General features: G+C 38.8%; 1 protein-coding gene and 2 long non-coding RNA genes across 11 annotated transcripts; all 3 read left to right on the forward strand.

Moving 5' to 3' along the window:
• The first annotated feature begins 284 nt into the window (after positions 1-284).
• Positions 285-794, forward strand: LOC131605048 (uncharacterized). The gene has a single exon (XM_058877446.1). The coding sequence runs from the start codon at positions 285-287 to the stop codon at positions 792-794; it is 510 nt and encodes a 169-aa protein (XP_058733429.1).
• Positions 795-8,568: 7,774 nt separating this feature from the next.
• Positions 8,569-11,241, forward strand: LOC131606901 (uncharacterized). 4 transcript variants are annotated; one of them, XR_009285102.1, is made up of 6 exons: positions 8,569-8,996; positions 10,022-10,049; positions 10,190-10,320; positions 10,431-10,510; positions 10,669-10,880; positions 10,966-11,241. It is a non-coding gene; the product is annotated as an uncharacterized LOC131606901 (long non-coding RNA). The 4 variants fall into 4 exon arrangements; XR_009285099.1 differs by having other exon boundaries at positions 8,571-8,996; positions 10,669-10,781; positions 10,881-11,241; XR_009285101.1 differs by having other exon boundaries at positions 8,571-8,996; positions 10,669-10,781.
• Positions 11,242-20,096: 8,855 nt separating this feature from the next.
• Positions 20,097-22,765, forward strand: LOC131606903 (uncharacterized). Of its 6 annotated transcripts, none has more exons than XR_009285105.1 (6): positions 20,097-20,521; positions 21,546-21,573; positions 21,714-21,844; positions 21,955-22,023; positions 22,193-22,404; positions 22,490-22,765. It is a non-coding gene; the product is annotated as an uncharacterized LOC131606903 (long non-coding RNA). The 6 variants fall into 6 exon arrangements; XR_009285107.1 differs by having other exon boundaries at positions 20,098-20,521; positions 21,955-22,034; positions 22,193-22,305; XR_009285104.1 differs by having other exon boundaries at positions 20,099-20,521; positions 21,955-22,034; positions 22,193-22,305; positions 22,405-22,765.
• Positions 22,766-23,178: the final 413 nt, after the last annotated feature.

Genomic DNA, 23,178 nt, shown 5'->3' on the forward strand with positions numbered 1-23,178 from the left:
ATGAGATGCCACTCTAGGTCACTGTACAAATATTTTGAAATCTCACACTTTCTCCACTAACGTCATTCAGCATTAAATGTGATTGATTCATTACATTATGTAACTGTTTGCATTCAGAAGTTCATTGCATTTTGCTTTCAAGTCATTGTCTATAAAATCCCACATCATATTCATTTTCTCTCTTTTCACTCCTTCATTACATTTTGTTTATGCATTTCTGCCTTCTATTCTCTCTCTTTAAAAACCCTAAAAGTAAGAAACCCAGAAATCTCAATGGTGCTTCAATGGCTTCTTCATCAAATCCCAAGAATGCTTCGTCTTCTCAGCAACAACAACAACAAGTTCAAGATCAACCTCAACAACAACTTGTTATGCAGAAGACTTGTTTGATTCCTATGGATGATTTAGAAGTTATATGTGAAATGATGATCGATTTTGACAATCTAGAAGACAACGACATTCATTTGAAGGAAAACATGATTTTTCAGGGTCGGGAAGCATTCTTTTACAATTTGTGTGGATCAGTTTACCCAGATTTGGTCAAAGAATTTTGGGTTCATGCAACAATCATGCCTAAAGCCATTCTTTCTATTGTTCATGGCGAAGCAATCACCATTACTGAAAATCTTTTAACAAAATTGTTTGGTTTGGAAACTATTGAAGGTGCTTCTGGAGCAATATTAGGAAGAACAAATTGGAATGATGTGTATGCAGAAATCATCAAGTCTGGAAAAGAGTCTATGGAAATCAAGGAATTGAAGCTCCTTACAGAATATGGGCTAAGATCCTTCTAGGTTGCATCTATCATAGAAAAGCAATTGTTTCGCCTAACTATGTCAACAAGGACCAACAGTACATTCTGTATTGTATTGGTACACAAGAGAAAGTGGTTCTTCCTTTCATCATCTTCAACCACATGTGGAATCATGTGAGGGACTCTCGAAAAAAATTCAGACTGAAGAATCCCAAGTTCAAGAGGAACATCATTCCTTTTAGAAGAATAATCACAGATCTTCTAGTCCTGACTGGAGTGGTTGGTGATCTATAGAAAGTTGAAATTATCAAGGATCTGTATACAACGAGTGGAAGCACCATGAATGCTTACACTCTCAAGAAGATGAGTATATTTTAGACCATTGATGCTACTCCCAGCGTGGACAATGAAGTTTTGACCAAAAAAGCTCCTGCTCTGGCTGACTTTGAATTATTTTTCAAGAATGAACATCCTGATTTTGTTGTCCACTATATAGCGATGTGTAAACAGGATGGCTCTAAGTATGATCCTATATGAATCAGAAAACATAAGGCTCTCACTATAGATGATTAAGTACCAAAAAAAGAGGAAGAGAAAAAGAATAAGAAAAGAAAGCAAGACCAACAAGAAGGAAATAGGGAGAAGTAAGAGAAGAAAGAGAAGTTGGTAATTCAAGAAGAAAATCAAGAAAATAAAGAAGAGAAGAAAGAATAAAAGAAGGAAGAGAAGAAAAAGAAAGAAGAGAAGAAGGAAGAGAAGAAGAAGGAAAAGAAAAGGAAGACTGTTGGAGATGGACCTTCCAAGCCTCAGAAGAAGCAAAAATCTTCAAGTATTTCTATTTCTGAGCCTGTTTATGTTCCAGTTTTAATTTCTAAAAATATATCAATAGAAGCTCCCCCAAAAATATCACCAGAAAAAGCCCCAGAAAATCCTCCTCCAACCACCAAAATTTCTAACCCTCCATCTTCTGCCTCACCCAAGTCTAAAGGCAAACAGCCTATTCTTGACTCTAAACCTTCTCCTGTTTCTGAACCAATTCTTGAACCAACACCTTTAAATACCATCATTCCTCCTCACGCCATAATATCCACCAATAAACCTCCTCCACATTCTAAATATGAACCTACTGTTGACATTCCTGTGTTATTCAACCTCCCTTCTCCAGAATCATCTTTTTCTGATTCTTTCATTCGCCTCATGAACTCTTTCAAACCTCAAAACATTTCTTCTGACCCCATTGTCGTAGTCTTAGACTCTGACAATGAAGCTGAATCATCTCTTCTACCATCCTCTTCAAACACATCTTTTGTGCTTGATAGAGAACCTCAACCTTACGCCTTCTTCCACCAAGAAAAACCCCTCTCCATTCTCAAACCATATTCTCCAATCACCCCTCTCAGAAATAACCCTCCAAAACCTTCTATTGATGTACGTTTTGAATCATTAACCTATAAGGTCAAAAAAGGGTTAGAAGTTATGAAGGTTGCTCATGATTCCAAGTTGGATCATGTAGCTGCTGAAAAGCACTGGAACGCTTTCTTTGAAGATGTAAAGGCTGAGTTTCTGGATCTCCAGAAGGATTACCTTGCTGGTGCTCCTGGTCCTGTTGGACTAACTATGGATTTTGGAAGTGGTAGGTATTACCATCCTATCACTGACTGGAGGCCTCTAGAAGAAAAGCCTTTTGTTGATGAGATGGAAGTAGAAAATCCCTTGGCTCTGGTTGTATGGAAGCCTTATCATCTCACAGTTCTAACAGGAGATTTTCAGGCTCTATTTAACTGGTTCAGAGAGAATCCTTTGAAAGAGTATCCTGACTTGGTGTATCCAGTCATTGAGTATCCGGTTGAAGAATAAGAAGAAGAAAGTGCTGAAGAGCAACCTGTTCAAGAGCACCCTGCTGAAGAAATTCCTGTTCAGGAAAATCTTGTTGATGCTCAAATGGTTGAAGTTGATGCTTCTCATCCTGTTCTAGAAGATAACTTTGTTGCTTCTTCTACTAGTCATTCTACTTATGTTCTGATGAACACTCTGAAGGAACTCCAACAGAATCAAGCTTCTTTGTTTAGTCGTCTGGACAAGCAAGATGACACAAATGCTGAATTTAGAACTTGAATGCAAAGATATGAAGAATCTTCAAAGAAGCAAGCTGAAGACACCGCTGATATTAAGAACCTTCTAGCAGCTTTGGCCTCTAGGCTTACCCAGTCGTAGTATGTCTTGTGTCTTAGATTGTTATCTTGTTTCTTGCATCTATTTTGTTTGCATCTTCTTGTATTCTCTCTCTTCTGATTAATCAATGATATATCTTTTCTCTTCACTCTGTGTGTCTTACATTTGAATCTTTTATACTTTTTCATGTTATGACAAAAAGGGGGAGAAGCGTGCTAATTGAATTGATTTATAATATCAATTCCTGGGCTTAAGTCTCAACATTCCTAAAAATTATTGCAAGTTTTCTGTCTCTGATAGTTTTGCAGGAATGTGATACTCTGAACAATCTCAATATGGGGAGCAACGCATCTGAAGAAAAGCTATTGAAGAGTTAAAGCAAGCTTAATGCTCTAGTATAAGAAGCTTCAAGATCAGAAGCAAGCAATGTCTTGGTACAAGAAGCTAAATCTCTGATACAAGCAAGTATTCTTGATGCTCTGATAAAGCCAAGTTAATCACTAAAAGAAACTCAAAGCTCTGAAGTTGTCCAATGGAAGCTCTGAAGTAAAGCTCTGAAGTTTAAAGTTCAACGTGAAAGTCTCATCTGAAATGGAAAATACTTAGGGAAGTCTTTTATTTATAAATTATTCTAGTATTAGTTTCAGGGGGAGATTGTTAATCTTAGGGGGAGACATATTCACACCCTCTAATTAAAATGCTTTAATGCTGTATCTAAGTATTGTCTTTTTCATCTGATATTCTAGATACAAATTTATATCAATTATGTATGTTTTTGTCATCATCAAAAATGGGGATATTGTTAAAACAAGAAATGTTCTGATTAATATTCTTTGTTTTGATGATAACATTGTGTATGAATTTTGTATAAGACAATGTGATACTCTAATTATTCACGATTTCCATTTTAGGAAAAGTATAATAAGTATGCACTGAAACAACGCTGAAAAGCACCGACCCAAAAGTTCTGGATGGCTTCGTCAGAACATGTTGTGTCAAACATCAGAATATGGTCTTGAAGAAATCAGAACATGATCCGGAAAGCATCAAAGCTCTGTTGGTATCATGCTCAAAGCACTTCCATAGAGTGAGTGACTGAAGTTGCATCTGCACCAATAGCTGAAGACTCTGATATTCAAACGTTAATCTACAAAGTATGAGTCCAGAAGCAAGTACGAGATGAAAATCCTATAACGTAAAATCTCTGAGTGACAAAAGGAACGTATAAGCTACAAAAGGCAAAGTCAGTAAAAGTAGAAAAAGCATGGCTCGAGGTAGTTTACAAAAGAGTGAAACATTAAATGCAGCATTGTACTATTCATGCAAAGCATTAAATGCTCCCAACTTTAACATTTCCTCAACGCCTATATATAGAAGTTCTAATTCAGAAGCAGAAGACAACTCTTGCACAAAAGAACAAAAATGCTAACAAACTGAAATCGTGAAAAGCAAAGAAGAACTTCATCTTCAACCTCACAGCTTTGTAATATCTTAGTGAGTGTTAAGCATTAGAACTTAAGAGAAATATCACTTGGTGATTACATCTTTTCAAGAAGCAATCTAAACTCTTGTAATATTTATTTTACATTGATTATAAAGGAATTCCTAGAGTGATCAAGTTGTGATCTGTAGACTCTAGAAGACTTAGAGAGAGTTCTTAGTGGAGAACCATTGTAATCAAGATTGATTAGTGGATTAAATCCTCAATTGAGGTAAATCACTCTAAAGGGGTGGACTGAAGTAGTTTGGTTAACAACAAACCAGGATAAAAATCATTGTGTTCAATATTTATATCTGTCAAGTTTTAAGTTACACTTATTCAATCCCCCCCTGTCTAAGTGTTTTTCTATCCTTCAATAACTACAATGAGGGACTCTACATGGATGGAATATGTCACTATGTAACTCGGTGGGAGAACTGACTTTATTATTTTGAAAGCAAAGTGTTGCGCTGATCAAGATTCGCCACCGACTTTTATTTTAACCAATAACTCGGAAGGGAAAAAAGAACAGAAAAATACCTTTGAAGAAAAATAGGCCCGAGGGGTAGATTATGAAAAGGGAAGTATTAGCATCCTTTTCAACCGTAGTTATCTACGGGCTCTTAATTTGCTTAGCTCATGTTTGTTTTGAAAAGATGTTTAAGGACTTTAGCTTAAAAGCGTAGCCTTAGTCTTTGAAAAGAGAAATGCGAAAAGCTTTTTTAATTGAGCAAGCAATTTAAGAACACTACCCTAAGTTTTGTCTTTTTCTATGCTTTTTTCTCTCCTAGGATAGATAAGGCTATCCTTACCATTTGTGGTAGGTAGTCCCATTGATTGAATGTACGGGCCAATTGAAGGGTCATCGGAGGTTGTTGAAGGCAACAAGTAGAGGTACCTATAGCAATATCTAAGGGACAATCATCTTTCATTAGGCAACCATTCAAGGGACAAGATCATGTTTTTGTAGGCAGCAATTCGAGCGTCATTGAGGGACCATGATCTTTGATGATTTTTGTTTATCGAGGGACATTTGCTATTAGGTACCTCTATATTTGAGGGACACAACCATATAATCAAAGGAAATCAATAAGGGAGTACCCTAGAGGTTAGTGTAACACCCGTATAATTTTAATTTTAATTTAATTTGGATATTGGATTAAATGATTAAAATTATTAAGGATTTTATGAAAATAATGGAAAAGATTGTGGTTTATGGCAATTGGGCCATGTGTGAGATATTATTAGAATTGAGGAACACTAATTTTATTATTAGTTTTCATAAAATAATTATAATTGGGAAAGAAAGGACAGAACGTGAAAAGAGAGACTCAAGGTTTAGGAACAAGAAGAACATGAAGGAGAACTGAAGAAGGAGTGACAAAAGATCAAGAACTCTTGGCTAAGGTAAGGGGGGACTCTCCATTTAATCTCTATTATCGTGTTGTGGATGACGATGTTGATTAAGAGTATTGTTTAGATCAATAGGTTCTATGTTCTGGTTTTACTGTTGTGTTCATCATTGGGTTGAAATCTATGAGTGTTAATCCCTAATAACTAAGTAGAATTAGGTTATGATGAGTAAAATCGAATATAGGGTCATATTCTATTGATGTTGGATGAATCCTATGCTGTTTAGAATATGGAATTTCTAGTTTGAGACCCAAATCGCAGGCTGTAACGAATGGATTCGCGAGGAAGACGAATGGGTAAGTCGCATGTTTTTGGAAATGTTGTCCATTCGCGTATGGTACGCGTATGATACGCGTATGGGGGGTGGTACGCGTATGGTACGCTCCCCAATTGTGCCTCAGAATGCACCTTCTTCTCATACGCATAAGATACGCGCATGGTGACTGGCTGGTATGCGTATAGCTTGCTGGTACGCGTACGCGTGTGTTTTGTATGGAAAACTGGTTCTGTTCATACGCGTATGATACGCAGATGGTGCGTGTGTTGTGGATTTTTGGATCTGTTGGTACGCGTATGGCCAGCGTGAGATACAAATTTTGCTGTTTTGTGAATTTTGAAATTTTGACGACGTGTAACTTTTGAAGTGATAATCTGTATGAATTATTGATATATGATTTTATTGAATGATGTTAATGTATATATGAACATGCTTGTTGATGATGATGATGATGATGAAGTGAGTATAAGATGATGTTGCTCATAGTATGATGATGATGAAAGTATGTTGTATATATGTTTGCATGCATTCATAATCATTGTTGAGGGCTGAATCCTAATGATGTGGGGAATCAGTGAAGAGTATAATTCCTATTGTATGGAATTGTACTGGAAGGGCCGTATCTTGAAGAGGTTAGATCGGTCGGTGGGTTTTCCCATTGATGATGTTGGTACCACATGCATAATGTCAGTTTCATACATATGCATGACTTTTATAACATGAGTAATATATGTTGCATGATGACTTGGTGATTGTGAATGTGTGACGATGATGTGTCTGAATATGAAACGATTGGGTGACTGGTATAACTATGATATATTGTTGTTTATGATGCAATGATATTGGTTATTTGTGATGAGAGTCACCCTTACTTGTTGTCATTTTTAGATTGAGGATAGCGGCTGACTTGGTGAGGATTAGCTCATAAGTCGATCTAGTATTTAGCGTCAGGTGTCATGCTCTGATAGATGTGTCGCACGCTCGCGAAAAATGAACAGAGTCGCCACCAATATATTTATCCCATAAGGGAAAGGAATATCAGAAAACCTAACAAAGGAAGGAACAAGGTCTTGCGACCAGAGAATCAAGGCACGGGAGTCGGTTACGCGAGGGGAAGGTATTAGCACCCCTCACGCCCATCGTACTCGATGGTATCCACCTATGTTTGTTTCTATCTAATGGGTGTGTACTATGTCTATGTCTATATGCGAATGAATGCAAAAGAGATACGGGGAGAAGAAGGAATATTTACAAGTGTGCTCGTTCAAGCCCCGCGACTTGATGCCTACGTATCCTTTTCAGGAATCAGAGCGCCGTAGTTCGGCTCCATAGTTTCTGTTTGTTTTTGTGTTTTTTAGTTGGGCGGCGTTAACGTTCGCGCTCTTGCACAAGGGGACAGCCTAGGATGCAATGGAGCGGAAATAACGGTGCCCTTAAGAAAGCGAGAGAAGAGAGGGAGAGTTTGAGTGTTTCGAGGAAATCCCTTAAGCAAGGGAAACTCGAGTTACTCTTTGGTTTGTGTTTTTTAGAGGTTGGGAACTTACGCCTGAATGGAACCCTTAAGCAAGGGAGCCACAAGCACTCGAACATCCCTTAAGCAAGAGAAGTTACAAGCTTCCATTCCCTTTTTATTAGTCAAAGTATTTATTAGTCATTTTTTATGAGTTTTCTTGGTGTTTTTTATGGGAAATTAGTCAAGTAATTGTTAAGTGTTTTAAAGTTGAAAAGAAAAAGAACTAGCCTAAGAAAACTAGCCTAAGAAAACTAGCCTAAGTATGAAAGGGATTTCTACCTAATATTATCATGGTGTCTACCTAAGGTTAGGGACAAAAGAAGCATGAAAAATAAAGTGCTAAGTAGAATATTGAAAATAGCATGAAAAAGAACAATTCAAAATATAGCACAAAAGTGAATTAAGAGTACTATTATTTTTATAGTTTTTATGAAAGAAATCGAATTGCAAGTCAAGTAAAAAGACTAAAAACAAATAGCCTAAAAACTAATATTTTTTGTGAATATTTACTATGTCAAAATATGTGCATTAAAGGTCTAAAATGATGGTAGAAAATTAGCATTTTAATTACTAAAAGAAATGGCAAAAAAAAACTAATAGAATCTAGATAGGAAAATGTAAACAGGGGGGTGAACGGTGAAAAAGGGATTGTGAATAGCCGCAGGGCGCATGGCCCATAGAGCTTAAGGCCCAGGGGCGTTTTTGTTACTTGTTTGCAGTCTGATTTGCCAAAAATGGCTGTGTGACGGACCTACAGGGGGTGTGAACATAATTCAGTCCAAGGAGCTTTTTCTTGTTTGTTCATATTGCCAAAAAGTGGCGCAACATGGGCCTTCAGGGGAGTACCTAATGCAAACCAGGCCCAGACTCTTTTGTTGTTACAGTTTTCTTTTACATGATTTTTATTCAAAATCTATTATCACTTTTTAATAAAAGAAAAAAGAAAAAAGAAAAATTAAAAGAAAAGAGATAAGCAAACGGTGCGTTTTGGTTTTGTTAAACGGTGTGACTCCTCAACTTCTACGAACTCACTTCTCTCTCTCGTTTCACATACGATTTCCGGCGAGTCCTCCGCCGTCGCCACCGTCTCTAATCTCCCCCAATCGACTCGACCTAAACACAAACCTAACCTAAACTTACGCCCCGAGCTTAATCCTATCGTCAATTTCTCATGAGGAGCGCGCAATCGTCTGGATCGAAAAGGGGGAGGATGAACCCTAGATCTTAGATTTCAAGATTCAAGCAAGATTTCTATCAATTGAAGCGAGAGAACTTCTAATCAGATGAAAACTCTTAGAGAGGAGTCAGAAAATGTGTCAAACTTACCTGTGTGGAGACCTGAGCCTTTGGTACGGTGGCGGAGATTCCCGACCACCGTGAAACTCCGGTAAACAAGTCTTCCTTTTCTTTTTTTTGTTTATTATACTGTATATTCCTCTTCTTCTACATCCTTCGTCCTCTTTCTTTGTGATTTTCGCGGTTCTCTGTATTGGTGCGTTGAGGGAGAAAGATCGTGTGTGGTTGTTGATGTCGTGTTGAAGGAGTACTGATGGAGAGCCGAGAAATAAACTCAGCAAAAGAGTGAATAGTGTGCGAGATTGAAGGCTTAGCTCTTGTTGTTCAGAGTTTCAGAGGTAGAAGCTCTGACAACAATAGTGGAGAGCGTATGAATGAAAGGATGTGAAGTTGCAGAGAGTGAGAAGAGGGAAGGGAATGGTGAAGAGTGAGGTGAAGATGATGAAGAAGAATGGATTGGATGGAGAATGAAGGTGAAAAATGGCGTGAGTGTTTGAATTATGGAGGGAGGCTTTGTTATATAGGTTGAGATGGAGATGAATTCAGTTAGAGGGAAAGATTATAGCCGTTAGATTTGCTGAATTCTGTTATGAGATTAGTGGTGAGGATCGAGTCGGTTATGAGTTTGAGTTGTGAGCTGGCAAATTCGGTTAGGAATGAAAACTGAATTAGTTTGGGAAGTTAGGAGTTTAGTTAAATGGCAGTTAGTGATTCTGTTAGGTGGTTGGGTTTTTGACAGTTAGAAGATGGTTGGAAGGTTGTTAGGGGAGTTAAGTTGGTTTGGTTAGTTAGAAGATGGTTTCGAAATTGGTTTTGAAAGTGGTTCCAAGTGACTCTGTTAAAGTTATATATGAACTGTTAGTGTTTGAAATGTATGCAGGTAACTGTAATGAAAGTGGATAGTATGTGTATGATGCTGGCAGGGGAAAGTCCCTTTTTGTTCGTGACGGTTAGAAATGTTTGTTATTTTTCTGTTTGGATGGTTAGTAAGTTAGTTATAGGAGTTATGACAGTTATGGAATCTGTTAGGTATTGAGAGTTAGTTTGTAACTGATTCTTTAGTACGAGTATAGGTGTGAGCTGGTTATTGATGCGGACTTTATTTCTTTGATGCAGGCTGCGGTTTTTTGTAACTAACTGTCAGGTATTACGGCTGGAAAGAGTTATTGCATTGTGTTTGATTTATTCAGTGCGTGGATGTGAAGCTGCGAACGGGACTTAGTGCGTTGATATTGAACCATGGCTTGTTGCTGAATCTGATGTTGTTCAAATCTTGTTTTACAGGTCTGAATCTTGAATGGATGTGGTTGATGGGGCTGTTTCAATCAAACTCGAACCGAAGCGAGCTTAGGCTGACAGGATGCTGACTTATTGTTGAACTGTGGCAAGTGAGATTATACAAGTCAGCAGCAGGGGTATGTGGATCTATTTGAATTTCTTATGGACCTGATATGGTGTTATGTGGTTTCATTTGTAATATGTATGTGTGGTTTTAAATTGATGCGGATTGTATTGGTTTTTGCAGGGCTGCAGCAAATTGAATGTGGGTCGGAATTGGCGAGTGTATCATTTTGTTTTGCTGTAGCTTGTATGTGTAAGTGTTTGGTAAGAAACTGATATGCTGTTTGCAAGCTGCTAGTGTAAAGGCTGTTGGTAGACTGTTATTTGAATGGATATTAGTTATAAATTGGTGGATGTGGATTTTGTTTAGTTTGCGGAACTGAACCGAATGCTTTTCCTTTTTTCTTTTCTTGTTTATGCAGGGCTAGTTTATGGGTGGTGAGCTTGGACTGATTCTGAATTTTAGAATTGTTTTATCAAAGAGATGGGGGCGTGATGTAGTTTATGTGAACCGATTTTTATGTCATGGATTTAGGTATGGGTATGGGGCTGTTAGTACTTGGTTAGAAATTAGTATGGATATGTGTTGGTTTCTGACTTTGTCTTAGTGATGAACTGATATGGCATGTTGCAGGTACGACGGTCACACTATGACGTATTATGTTTTTTTTTTGTTTGCTTACAAGCTGCCCTTATTCCTTTTCTTTTATGCAAGTCAGAATTGGATTTGATGCATGGTCGTGGAATCGAGATATGGAGAAAAACGCTGATGGAGGTGAACTTGATGGAGCAGAAAATGAGGACAGGAAGAAATATAGCAGAGTCTTCAGCTTCATAGTCTTCTATGTAACAGTTTGAATTATGAGGAATTTTTGTAAATTAAGGTTATGTAATTGGATATTTGAACCATGGTGAACCACTTGTTTGAATCAGTGAGGGTTTGTATCATGGACATAGACCTGATCTGAGTGAAATAGAATTTTATCAATTTGAGATTTTGAGTTCACATCTACCCATATGAAGCACCCCTTGGACTGGTGGTGTACCAGTATGAGGCTGACTTAGATAGTAGCTAGGCACTAGATTTTTGGACCGATTTGACTTTGGTAGATAGTTTGACCAAAAAGTCAAAATTAGCCAAAAAGTCAACGGTAAGTCAAAATGTGTGATTTTCTTGGATTCCTCGCGTACTTCAATTTTGACAATGTATCCTTGAAGTAACTTAATATACTCTTGAATTCAAATGATATTCCTCAAATATTCAAAGTGATCTTCTTCCCAGTCAAATGAACCTCTTGCTTCCCATGTTTAAACTTGAAACCAATCAATTCATTTGCCTGTTAATCCTCGAAAACCAACATATGGCTTGTGAATGAAGAAATCTCAACTTGGTCCCTACTCCGAACTGTAGCGCCATGAAAATCATTTGATGGTGAAATTCATACAAAATCCCTCCAGCCTTAATCCAAAGAACCTCGATCCAATAGAATTAGGAAAACAAACCCTAATCCTTGTTCTTGATGAATTTTGATGAGAAACATAAATGAAAGGTAGTCTTCTTAGCTTGATGAGAAAGAAGCCCACAATGAACAACCATATAAAAACCCTAGCTTCTAAGATCCTTGATCCGATGCAAAGTTAATGATTAATGAATGCATGAGTTAGACGACCTAATGGGAGGCATGTACATGAGATTGTGAAATGCATCAGCCAGTTAGAAATTAAGTCAAGGGGTAGGACAAATTTGGGGTATGACAGCTGCCCCTATTTAATCGTCTTAAACCTGAAGGTGAGATTGGCGCTAGCCTTTCGAGCATTCAAGGTAGAAGAAGATTAAATATCAAAGTACCAGAAATTTGTCCTAAAGAGAAGATGGTGTAAGTGTTATCCTTATTTTCTTTTTGTTTTGATATCTGCTGGGGAAAGAGAATTTTTGTTTTTCTGGTGGATATATTTACAGTGAACAATGGATTTGGATGGAGATAGCTTATAACGTGGTAGCAGTGCCGACACGGGATTTTCAAAGAGAGTGGTTGTATGAAACAATGACCGAAAGAAAAAGACCTCGTGCGATTTACGACTCAACATCAGGACTGAAAGGAATAAGATCTCGTGGCGATCTATGACTCAACATCGACTCGACACCGGGAGAAGACTTAAGCATGATCTTCAGGACTGAAAGAATAAGATCTCTTACGATTTATGACTCAACATCGACTCGACACCAGGAGAAGACCTAAGCATGATCTTCAGGACTGAAAGAATAAGATCTCTTACGATCTATGACTCAACATCGACTCGACACCAGGAGAAGACCTAAGCATGATCTTCAGGACTGAAAGAATAAGATCTCTTACGATCTATGACTCAACATCGACTCGACACCAGGAGAAGACCTAAGCATGATCTTCAGGACTGAAAGAATAAGATCTCTTACGATCTATGACTCAACATCGACTCGACACCAGGAGAAGACCTAAGCATGATCTTCAGGACTGAAAGAATAAGATCTCTTACGATCTATGGCTCAACATCGACTCGACACCGGGAGAAGACCTAAGCATGATCTTCAGGACTGAAAGAATAAGATCTCTTACGATCTATGACTCAACATCGACTCGACATCAGGAGAAGACCTAAGCATGATCTTCAGGACTGAAAGAATAAGATCTCTTACGATCTATGGCTCAACATCGACTCGACACCAGGGGAGGATCTCGTACGACTTGAAAGAATAAGATCTTTTACGATCTATGACTCAACATCGACTCGACACCAGGAGAAGACCTAATCATGATCTTCAGGACTGAAAGAATAAGATCTCTTACGATCTATGACTCAACATCGACTCGACACCAGGAGACAAAAGAAGACATTGTGTCAGACACTCATCAGAGATTGAAGATACCTCGCCTCGGCACCGTGGTTGGAAGAGATTTGAAATGTAATAGCAGATATCAATCAGAATTTGTAAGGACAACCTTTTGTGTGGGGATGTATTATTGTCTTGACTGGGTGCGGCTTTGTATTATCTGGCTTATGCTTTGTATGCATGTTTGAATTTTTTGTGGCGTAATGATCCGCTTTGACGGATATGCTACGCTTTTGAGGATGCAATGTTATATGCAGTGAACACTATATGCAGGATGCCAAATAAAGGCATTGATGAGGTAAACACCAGGGAGAATCCCCCTAGTGTTAAGGACCATTGTGGAGGTGCCAACAGATATTGGACTTTGATTTGTAAAATGCACCTTCTTTGACTTGAAGAATAATTTCTGACTCCTCACCATGTGCCACTGCTTGGAGGATTTTCAGCTTGAGGAGATTCCCTCGATTCACCATGTTGGGAATGAGAAATCCAGATAAGGAGCCTTGATTAGGGAAGTAGGACAACTCCTAGGAGAAATAAACTCCTATGCTTGAGGAATGGAACAAACTCTCGGGAGAAATAAACTCCATGCTTGGGGAGAGACCAAGGTTCCAGGAGAAATAAACTCCTATGATTAGGGAGAGGACAACAAAATTCAGAAGATCTTGCCCCAAGTTTCACGACCCATGAAGGAATTTTCCCTAAAGGATTCTTGGAGAGATTTGTCGAATCTCGACGTAACTGCCCCAGATTGGTTGGACTCAAGAGAGATTCCTCGACATGATTGCCCCGGATTGGTTGAACTCAAGAGAGATTCCTCGACTTGATTGCCCCAGATATGCTGATTTTGAGAGGTCAAACCTCGACTTAATTGCCCCTGATTAGGTACATCGGACTAGAATCCTCGAGCTTTCTTTGTTTTGAAGTCAAACAAACATGGAAACAACTTTACCATGCTCAACGGAGTCTTCAAACTCTTCACCACAGAGTAGTCAAAGAACGCACCAAGTATTCATGCCCCCCAGAGTTCTTTAGAGAATCTGCCCCTCGATGGTCAACATTTGGGATGATTAGCTTTTACTCCTTGGAGTTCTCAAGTCTCTTGTACTTTGACATGATCAAGTTGCTCACTGATTCTCATCCTTGAAAATTTCCTTGATGTTAAGCACATATTATGCATGCAAAAGAATGTTAATTCTAAGAATGATAATTCTAATGCAAAGCCTATGTTAGTCTTGAAGTTACAAACTTTTTATGAAATGAGGTTGCGACACAACCTCGATTTTTGCATGTGGAAGATAAAGCAAGCATACGATACCAACATGGATATGAGTCTCGCTTCATTGGGAGTCAGTTAAACGCTATCCCATCAGAGTGCGCTTTCAGAATAAACCCTACTTCAATTAGGACTTTTAAGGGTTGAAACTTGGTCGGGTTCACGGTTTTCAGAAAACAAAGGATTTTTAGGCTCAAAATTATTTGTACCCACCCCCTTCGTGATGTTCTCCAGTCCTATGTTCAACTAACTCGACACGAGTGTTCATCCCTCACAAGGAATTTGAAATGGTTGAGGAATCGATGAGGTTCTTTGGACATGGCGGTCGCTCACCTTTTATTCTTCTGATTCATTGTCACACGACTTTGTTCTTGCTTGGCAATTTCATCATCTTTTTTTTCTTTTGCCATTTTCTTTTCATCTTTTATTTTCATTATTTTTGGCCATTTTTTTTTTTTGCTCTCCTTTTTTTTGAACAAGTCGTGTGACCTCGCATAGTCTTTGATTTGTTGGAGGTGATCGCGACCGCCTCACTCCTTTGATTTGATGAAGGATTACCATTGTGGCATCGTCATCTCTTGATCTTTTGATGGAATAAGGATAAACCATTGCGGTTTTGACGTTCCTCAACCTTTGGAAGGATAACCATTGTTGTATCCTTGGATATACACCCTTTTGGTGAGTTTTGAACACTCAATCAAGTTAAATGAACGCTACCCTGCCCCAAGGTTAAGATAAGGGTTTTTGTGATTAGAAAAGAAACTCCTCCTTCAAGGCTCAAAGGGGTTAACGAGGGTCTATCTCCCTTATATCTCCGGTGTTTGGGGAATTGAAGCAATGCCTGTACATCCTCAGTAGGGTTTTTTATTCAAAAACACATGATTAGAGATTTTTGCGTTTTTCTTTCATCATTCTCCCTCAGCTTTTTGCATAAGCAAGCAATTAGTAAAGTTGGTATCGTAATGCCAAAAACATTTTATGAGTGAGAACGAATGGATTGCTTCAAGACGAACATAAACAATGTATTTTTATTTTCATTCAGAAATTAACAAGTTTTTACATGCTATCAATGCTTAAACAAACAATAAAATGTTACAAATGAGAATGCAATGAAGAAACTAAATGAATGCCATTGTTGAGGAGACTTGACTCCGTCTGGACTTGTTGCTCTTGAATACTTTCTGTAGTTCTTTCCAAACACTTCAGATTACTTCAAAAGAGAACCCCGACGAAGTCATCCATGAATTGTAAACTTTTGCCTTACTTTAGGGATTCGAGCAATGCGAGTGATGCAATGCTCAAGATAAGAGTACGTCTTGCTTATCCCTCATGCGGGAGCCCCAAACATAGTTGCTAGAGTAGTAATCACCATCATGAATGGGAAGAATCTAGTATGATCATCAACTTAGGAGAGCTTTTGTGGTGAAGAAGACCCAATACTAGAATCTTAACCAATTGTGGTTCCAACAAACGGGGAAGCAACTTTAGAATGAGAAGCATTTTGTAGAACACTCTTGATTACCACATGGAAGAAGATTCTGACGAAGTCACCCAAGAATTTGTAATGCTTTAAGGGATTCGAGCAATGCAAATGGCGCAATGCTCAAGATAGACCAGGTCTTGCTTATCCCTCGATCGGGAGCCCCAAGCATATTCATTGAAGAAGTATTTGCCATCAAACATGGAGGAACCTTGCGTAATCACCAAACTTAGAGAAGCTATTTGTTGCAAAGAGAACTCAAACACCAACTGAAACACCAACCTCCACGGATACAACTGAGCATAAGAACCTTGAGAATGAGAGATGCTTCTACAAAACATTCTTGATTTCTCTTTTTTTTGGAGAAGATTATGACGAAGTTGCTCGAGAATTTGTGGTGCTTTTATTATTATCATACCAACCAACTCAGACAAGGAAGTAGTCTTCAACAAAATAGGGAGTACGAAAATGAAATGATGATTGCCATAGTTGAGGAGCCTTGACTCCATTTGGGCTTATTCTTCTTTTTTTTTTTTGATACTTTTTGGAATACGGACATTCACTCATGCATGAACTCTTCGTTTTATGCGCAGGCCATTTGGAGTGAATGATATTACTTTGGAGTCAATGAGATCTTGGACTTTGTGTTTCAAAATATTACAATCCTCAGTTGAATGTCCAGATGTCTCAGAATGGTACTCACACCTTGCATTTAAGTCATATCCTTGAGGAATTGGTGTTGGGGGGGGCTTAAACTCCCTTAGTTGGACCAAAGAATCCTTGAGCAAATGAGAAAGCAGCTGACTATAGGTCATAGGAATTGGGTCAATTCTTCTTGGTGGTCTCCTTGGCATTTGTGGACCCTGCTGATGGCAATGATTCCAGTACCCATTCTGTTCAGGTGTCTTCCTCTTTTGACCTGGTTGTGAAACAAATGGAGACTGATGAGGTGGGAAACCTGGAACCCAAGATGGTGCATTATGCTTCTGATTTGAAGTAGATCTGACATAGAAGTATGAATCAACCCTTTCTTCCGCCGCAATTGGAACCCCATTTCCTCGAACAAACATACCCTCAGGGGTGAACAAAATCACTTTTGAATCAATGAGATCTTGAACTTGATGTTTCAGTGCCCTACAATTCTCAACATCATGGCCAGGTGCCTTGGAATGGAACTCGCATCGAGCATTGGCATCAAAATTGGGAGGAAGCTTTTCAGGCATAGCCGACTCTCGTAGCTCAATCAACTGAAGTTCTAGCAGGCGAGGAAGTAACTGAGCATAAGGCATCGGGACCGGATTGATAAGCCTCTGAGGTATCTTAGGTTTTTTTCCACACATTTGGTCTCCTCGATTCATTCTAGGGGCATGAACATTTTGACGTGGAGGCAATGGCACTTGAAATTGAGGGAGAGCTCCCTGAGGCATCCCATGAGTGAAAAGAGATCCTATTGGGGAGAAGGAATCAACAACTTCTGTTGCAGCAACAGGAACAACATCACCTTCCTTCCTTAATACCGTCTTCAGAACTTCCATGACCAAGCTCAATTGAGTCTTCAACTGACTATTTTCCTCCTTTAGTGCATCCTGATTATGGACCAAGTCTTGCATCTCCAACATAAGATGACCCATTTGTTCCCTCATCTCATCCATTTCCTCACGGAGTTGTTCCATAGTTGATTTTAGAGTCGTGGCGGTGAGAAGTCAAATTTGTTGTTGATCTTGAAATCTGAAGAGAAAGGGTCCCATAAGTATCTGAGAGAACCATGAAACGCATGATAGTATGAATGCATGTTTCGTTTATGAGAGATCCTAAAATCTTTTCACACTTTTTTGTTCTCTTTTGGAATCAAAGTTTTTTGTTTTTTTTTTGTTTTTTGTATAGAATATCTTTTCTTTTCTTTCCCTTTTTTTTTGCTTTTCCATTTCTTTTTTTTCTTTTCATTCTTTTTTCGGAAATAGACTTTAGGATCCCTCACAAATGAAGTGGATGAAACAATGATGGTATGCAATGCAAAGGCATGGGATCAAGGTCCATATAATCTTAGTAACCACTGTACAATCCTCTGAATAACTGATATGAAACCTCTGTACAGGCCAAACGTCACAGGATCAAAGGTTCGACGCCTTTTTGAATACCAGAATATCAAGCACCATGAGAACAGACCAAATAAAGGTCCGACCTCAAATATGAAGAAGCAATGGTATGTAGGAGCCAAGGTTTCCTGTCCCACCCCAATCTCACGGGTATGTAGTCTAGACACGGACAAGTGGTCCCTAATGGTCACCAGGGTCTACAGTTCCCATGGGGTACAAAGTGTTTGAGACAACAAGCGTGCCAGACACAGTGTTCCATGAAAGAACCTCGCCCAGTTGTGGTACCCCATATTGAACTCATCCATAGCAAGCGCTACGGTAGTCAACATGAGCATCCACGCTAATCCTATGTGTCACTTGGCCTGGGTAGTGGGCCTTTTACCTCACACAAACCCCCCACCTGCAAAACAGAACAGAAGACCCCAAGGAACACAAAATATAATCCATATGCATGATGCGCGAACAGAAATAAACATGATATGCAAGCAGAAAAATAAACATGCAAATATATATTCAAGGTATAGACATAAAAGCAAGTAAACACCCAGTAAATAAACAAACAAACGCAGGCTAGGATCGACTCACTAAGGATGGACCAGCAACAGGTCTAGCAACATCCCCAGCAGAGTCGCCAGCTGTCGCACGCTCGCGAAAAATGAACAGAGTCGCCACCAATATATTTATCCCATAAGGGAAAGGAATATCAGAAAACCTAACAAAGGAAGGAACAAGGTCTTGCGACCAGAGAATCAAGGCACGGGAGTCGGTTACGCGAGGGGAAGGTATTAGCACCCCTCACGCCCATCGTACTCGATGGTATCCACCTATGTTTGTTTCTATCTAATGGGTGTGTACTATGTCTATGTCTATATGCGAATGAATGCAAAAGAGATACGGGGAGAAGAAGGAATATTTACAAGTGTGCTCGTTCAAGCCCCGCGACTTGATGCCTACGTATCCTTTTCAGGAATCAGAGCGCCGTAGTTCGGCTCCATAGTTTCTGTTTGTTTTTGTGTTTTTTAGTTGGGCGGCGTTAACGTTCGCGCTCTTGCACAAGGGGACAGCCTAGGATGCAATGGAGCGGAAATAACGGTGCCCTTAAGAAAGCGAGAGAAGAGAGGGAGAGTTTGAGTGTTTCGAGGAAATCCCTTAAGCAAGGGAAACTCGAGTTACTCTTTGGTTTGTGTTTTTTAGAGGTTGGGAACTTACGCCTGAATGGAACCCTTAAGCAAGGGAGCCACAAGCACTCGAACATCCCTTAAGCAAGAGAAGTTACAAGCTTCCATTCCCTTTTTATTAGTCAAAGTATTTATTAGTCATTTTTTATGAGTTTTCTTGGTGTTTTTTATGGGAAATTAGTCAAGTAATTGTTAAGTGTTTTAAAGTTGAAAAGAAAAAGAACTAGCCTAAGAAAACTAGCCTAAGTATGAAAGGGATTTCTACCTAATATTATCATGGTGTCTACCTAAGGTTAGGGACAAAAGAAGCATGAAAAATAAAGTGCTAAGTAGAATATTGAAAATAGCATGAAAAAGAACAATTCAAAATATAGCACAAAAGTGAATTAAGAGTACTATTATTTTTATAGTTTTTATGAAAGAAATCGAATTGCAAGTCAAGTAAAAAGACTAAAAACAAATAGCCTAAAAACTAATATTTTTTGTGAATATTTACTATGTCAAAATATGTGCATTAAAGGTCTAAAATGATGGTAGAAAATTAGCATTTTAATTACTAAAAGAAATGGCAAAAAAAAACTAATAGAATCTAGATAGGAAAATGTAAACAGGGGGGTGAACGGTGAAAAAGGGATTGTGAATAGCCGCAGGGCGCATGGCCCATAGAGCTTAAGGCCCAGGGGCGTTTTTGTTACTTGTTTGCAGTCTGATTTGCCAAAAATGGCTGTGTGACGGACCTACAGGGGGTGTGAACATAATTCAGTCCAAGGAGCTTTTTCTTGTTTGTTCATATTGCCAAAAAGTGGCGCAACATGGGCCTTCAGGGGAGTACCTAATGCAAACCAGGCCCAGACTCTTTTGTTGTTACAGTTTTCTTTTACATGATTTTTATTCAAAATCTATTATCACTTTTTAATAAAAGAAAAAAGAAAAAAGAAAAATTAAAAGAAAAGAGATAAGCAAACGGTGCGTTTTGGTTTTGTTAAACGGTGTGACTCCTCAACTTCTACGAACTCACTTCTCTCTCTCGTTTCACATACGATTTCCGGCGAGTCCTCCGCCGTCGCCACCGTCTCTAATCTCCCCCAATCGACTCGACCTAAACACAAACCTAACCTAAACTTACGCCCCGAGCTTAATCCTATCGTCAATTTCTCATGAGGAGCGCGCAATCGTCTGGATCGAAAAGGGGGAGGATGAACCCTAGATCTTAGATTTCAAGATTCAAGCAAGATTTCTATCAATTGAAGCGAGAGAACTTCTAATCAGATGAAAACTCTTAGAGAGGAGTCAGAAAATGTGTCAAACTTACCTGTGTGGAGACCTGAGCCTTTGGTACGGTGGCGGAGATTCCCGACCACCGTGAAACTCCGGTAAACAAGTCTTCCTTTTCTTTTTTTGTTTATTATACTGTATATTCCTCTTCTTCTACATCCTTCGTCCTCTTTCTTTGTGATTTTCGCGGTTCTCTGTATTGGTGCGTTGAGGGAGAAAGATCGTGTGTGGTTGTTGATGTCGTGTTGAAGGAGTACTGATGGAGAGCCGAGAAATAAACTCAGCAAAAGAGTGAATAGTGTGCGAGATTGAAGGCTTAGCTCTTGTTGTTCAGAGTTTCAGAGGTAGAAGCTCTGACAACAATAGTGGAGAGCGTATGAATGAAAGGATGTGAAGTTGCAGAGAGTGAGAAGAGGGAAGGGAATGGTGAAGAGTGAGGTGAAGATGATGAAGAAGAATGGATTGGATGGAGAATGAAGGTGAAAAATGGCGTGAGTGTTTGAATTATGGAGGGAGGCTTTGTTATATAGGTTGAGATGGAGATGAATTCAGTTAGAGGGAAAGATTATAGCCGTTAGATTTGCTGAATTCTGTTATGAGATTAGTGGTGAGGATCGAGTCGGTTATGAGTTTGAGTTGTGAGCTGGCAAATTCGGTTAGGAATGAAAACTGAATTAGTTTGGGAAGTTAGGAGTTTAGTTAAATGGCAGTTAGTGATTCTGTTAGGTGGTTGGGTTTTTGACAGTTAGAAGATGGTTGGAAGGTTGTTAGGGGAGTTAAGTTGGTTTGGTTAGTTAGAAGATGGTTTCGAAATTGGTTTTGAAAGTGGTTCCAAGTGACTCTGTTAAAGTTATATATGAACTGTTAGTGTTTGAAATGTATGCAGGTAACTGTAATGAAAGTGGATAGTATGTGTATGATGCTGGCAGGGGAAAGTCCCTTTTTGTTCGTGACGGTTAGAAATGTTTGTTATTTTTCTGTTTGGATGGTTAGTAAGTTAGTTATAGGAGTTATGACAGTTATGGAATCTGTTAGGTATTGAGAGTTAGTTTGTAACTGATTCTTTAGTACGAGTATAGGTGTGAGCTGGTTATTGATGCGGACTTTATTTCTTTGATGCAGGCTGCGGTTTTTTGTAACTAACTGTCAGGTATTACGGCTGGAAAGAGTTATTGCATTGTGTTTGATTTATTCAGTGCGTGGATGTGAAGCTGCGAACGGGACTTAGTGCGTTGATATTGAACCATGGCTTGTTGCTGAATCTGATGTTGTTCAAATCTTGTTTTACAGGTCTGAATCTTGAATGGATGTGGTTGATGGGGCTGTTTCAATCAAACTCGAACCGAAGCGAGCTTAGGCTGACAGGATGCTGACTTATTGTTGAACTGTGGCAAGTGAGATTATACAAGTCAGCAGCAGGGGTATGTGGATCTATTTGAATTTCTTATGGACCTGATATGGTGTTATGTGGTTTCATTTGTAATATGTATGTGTGGTTTTAAATTGATGCGGATTGTATTGGTTTTTGCAGGGCTGCAGCAAATTGAATGTGGGTCGGAATTGGCGAGTGTATGATTTTGTTTTGCTGTAGCTTGTATGTGTAAGTGTTTGGTAAGAAACTGATATGCTGTTTGCAAGCTGCTAGTGTAAAGGCTGTTGGTAGACTGTTATTTGAATGGATATTAGTTATAAATTGGTGGATGTGGATTTTGTTTAGTTTGCGGAACTGAACCGAATGCTTTTCCTTTTTTCTTTTCTTGTTTATGCAGGGCTAGTTTATGGGTGGTGAGCTTGGACTGATTCTGAATTTTAGAATTGTTTTATCAAAGAGATGGGGGCGTGATGTAGTTTATGTGAACCGATTTTTATGTCATGGATTTAGGTATGGGTATGGGGCTGTTAGTACTTGGTTAGAAATTAGTATGGATATGTGTTGGTTTCTGACTTTGTCTTAGTGATGAACTGATATGGCATGTTGCAGGTACGACGGTCACACTATGACGTATTATGTTTTTTTTTTGTTTGCTTACAAGCTGCCCTTATTCCTTTTCTTTTATGCAAGTCAGAATTGGATTTGATGCATGGTCGTGGAATCGAGATATGGAGAAAAACGCTGATGGAGGTGAACTTGATGGAGCAGAAAATGAGGACAGGAAGAAATATAGCAGAGTCTTCAGCTTCATAGTCTTCTATGTAACAGTTTGAATTATGAGGAATTTTTGTAAATTAAGGTTATGTAATTGGATATTTGAACCATGGTGAACCACTTGTTTGAATCAGTGAGGGTTTGTATCATGGACATAGACCTGATCTGAGTGAAATAGAATTTTATCAATTTGAGATTTTGAGTTCACATCTACCCATATGAAGCACCCCTTGGACTGGTGGTGTACCAGTATGAGGCTGACTTAGATAGTAGCTAGGCACTAGATTTTTGGACCGATTTGACTTTGGTAGATAGTTTGACCAAAAAGTCAAAATTAGCCAAAAAGTCAACGGTAAGTCAAAATGTGTGATTTTCTTGGATTCCTCGCGTACTTCAATTTTGACAATGTATCCTTGAAGTAACTTAATATACTCTTGAATTCAAATGATATTCCTCAAATATTCAAAGTGATCTTCTTCCCAGTCAAATGAACCTCTTGCTTCCCATGTTTAAACTTGAAACCAATCAATTCATTTTCCTGTTAATCCTCGAAAACCAACATATGGCTTGTGAATGAAGAAATCTCAACTTGGTCCCTACTCCGAACTG

This window comes from Vicia villosa, linkage group LG5 (assembly GCF_029867415.1).
Source record: "Vicia villosa cultivar HV-30 ecotype Madison, WI linkage group LG5, Vvil1.0, whole genome shotgun sequence".
NCBI lineage: Eukaryota > Viridiplantae > Streptophyta > Magnoliopsida > Fabales > Fabaceae > Vicia > Vicia villosa.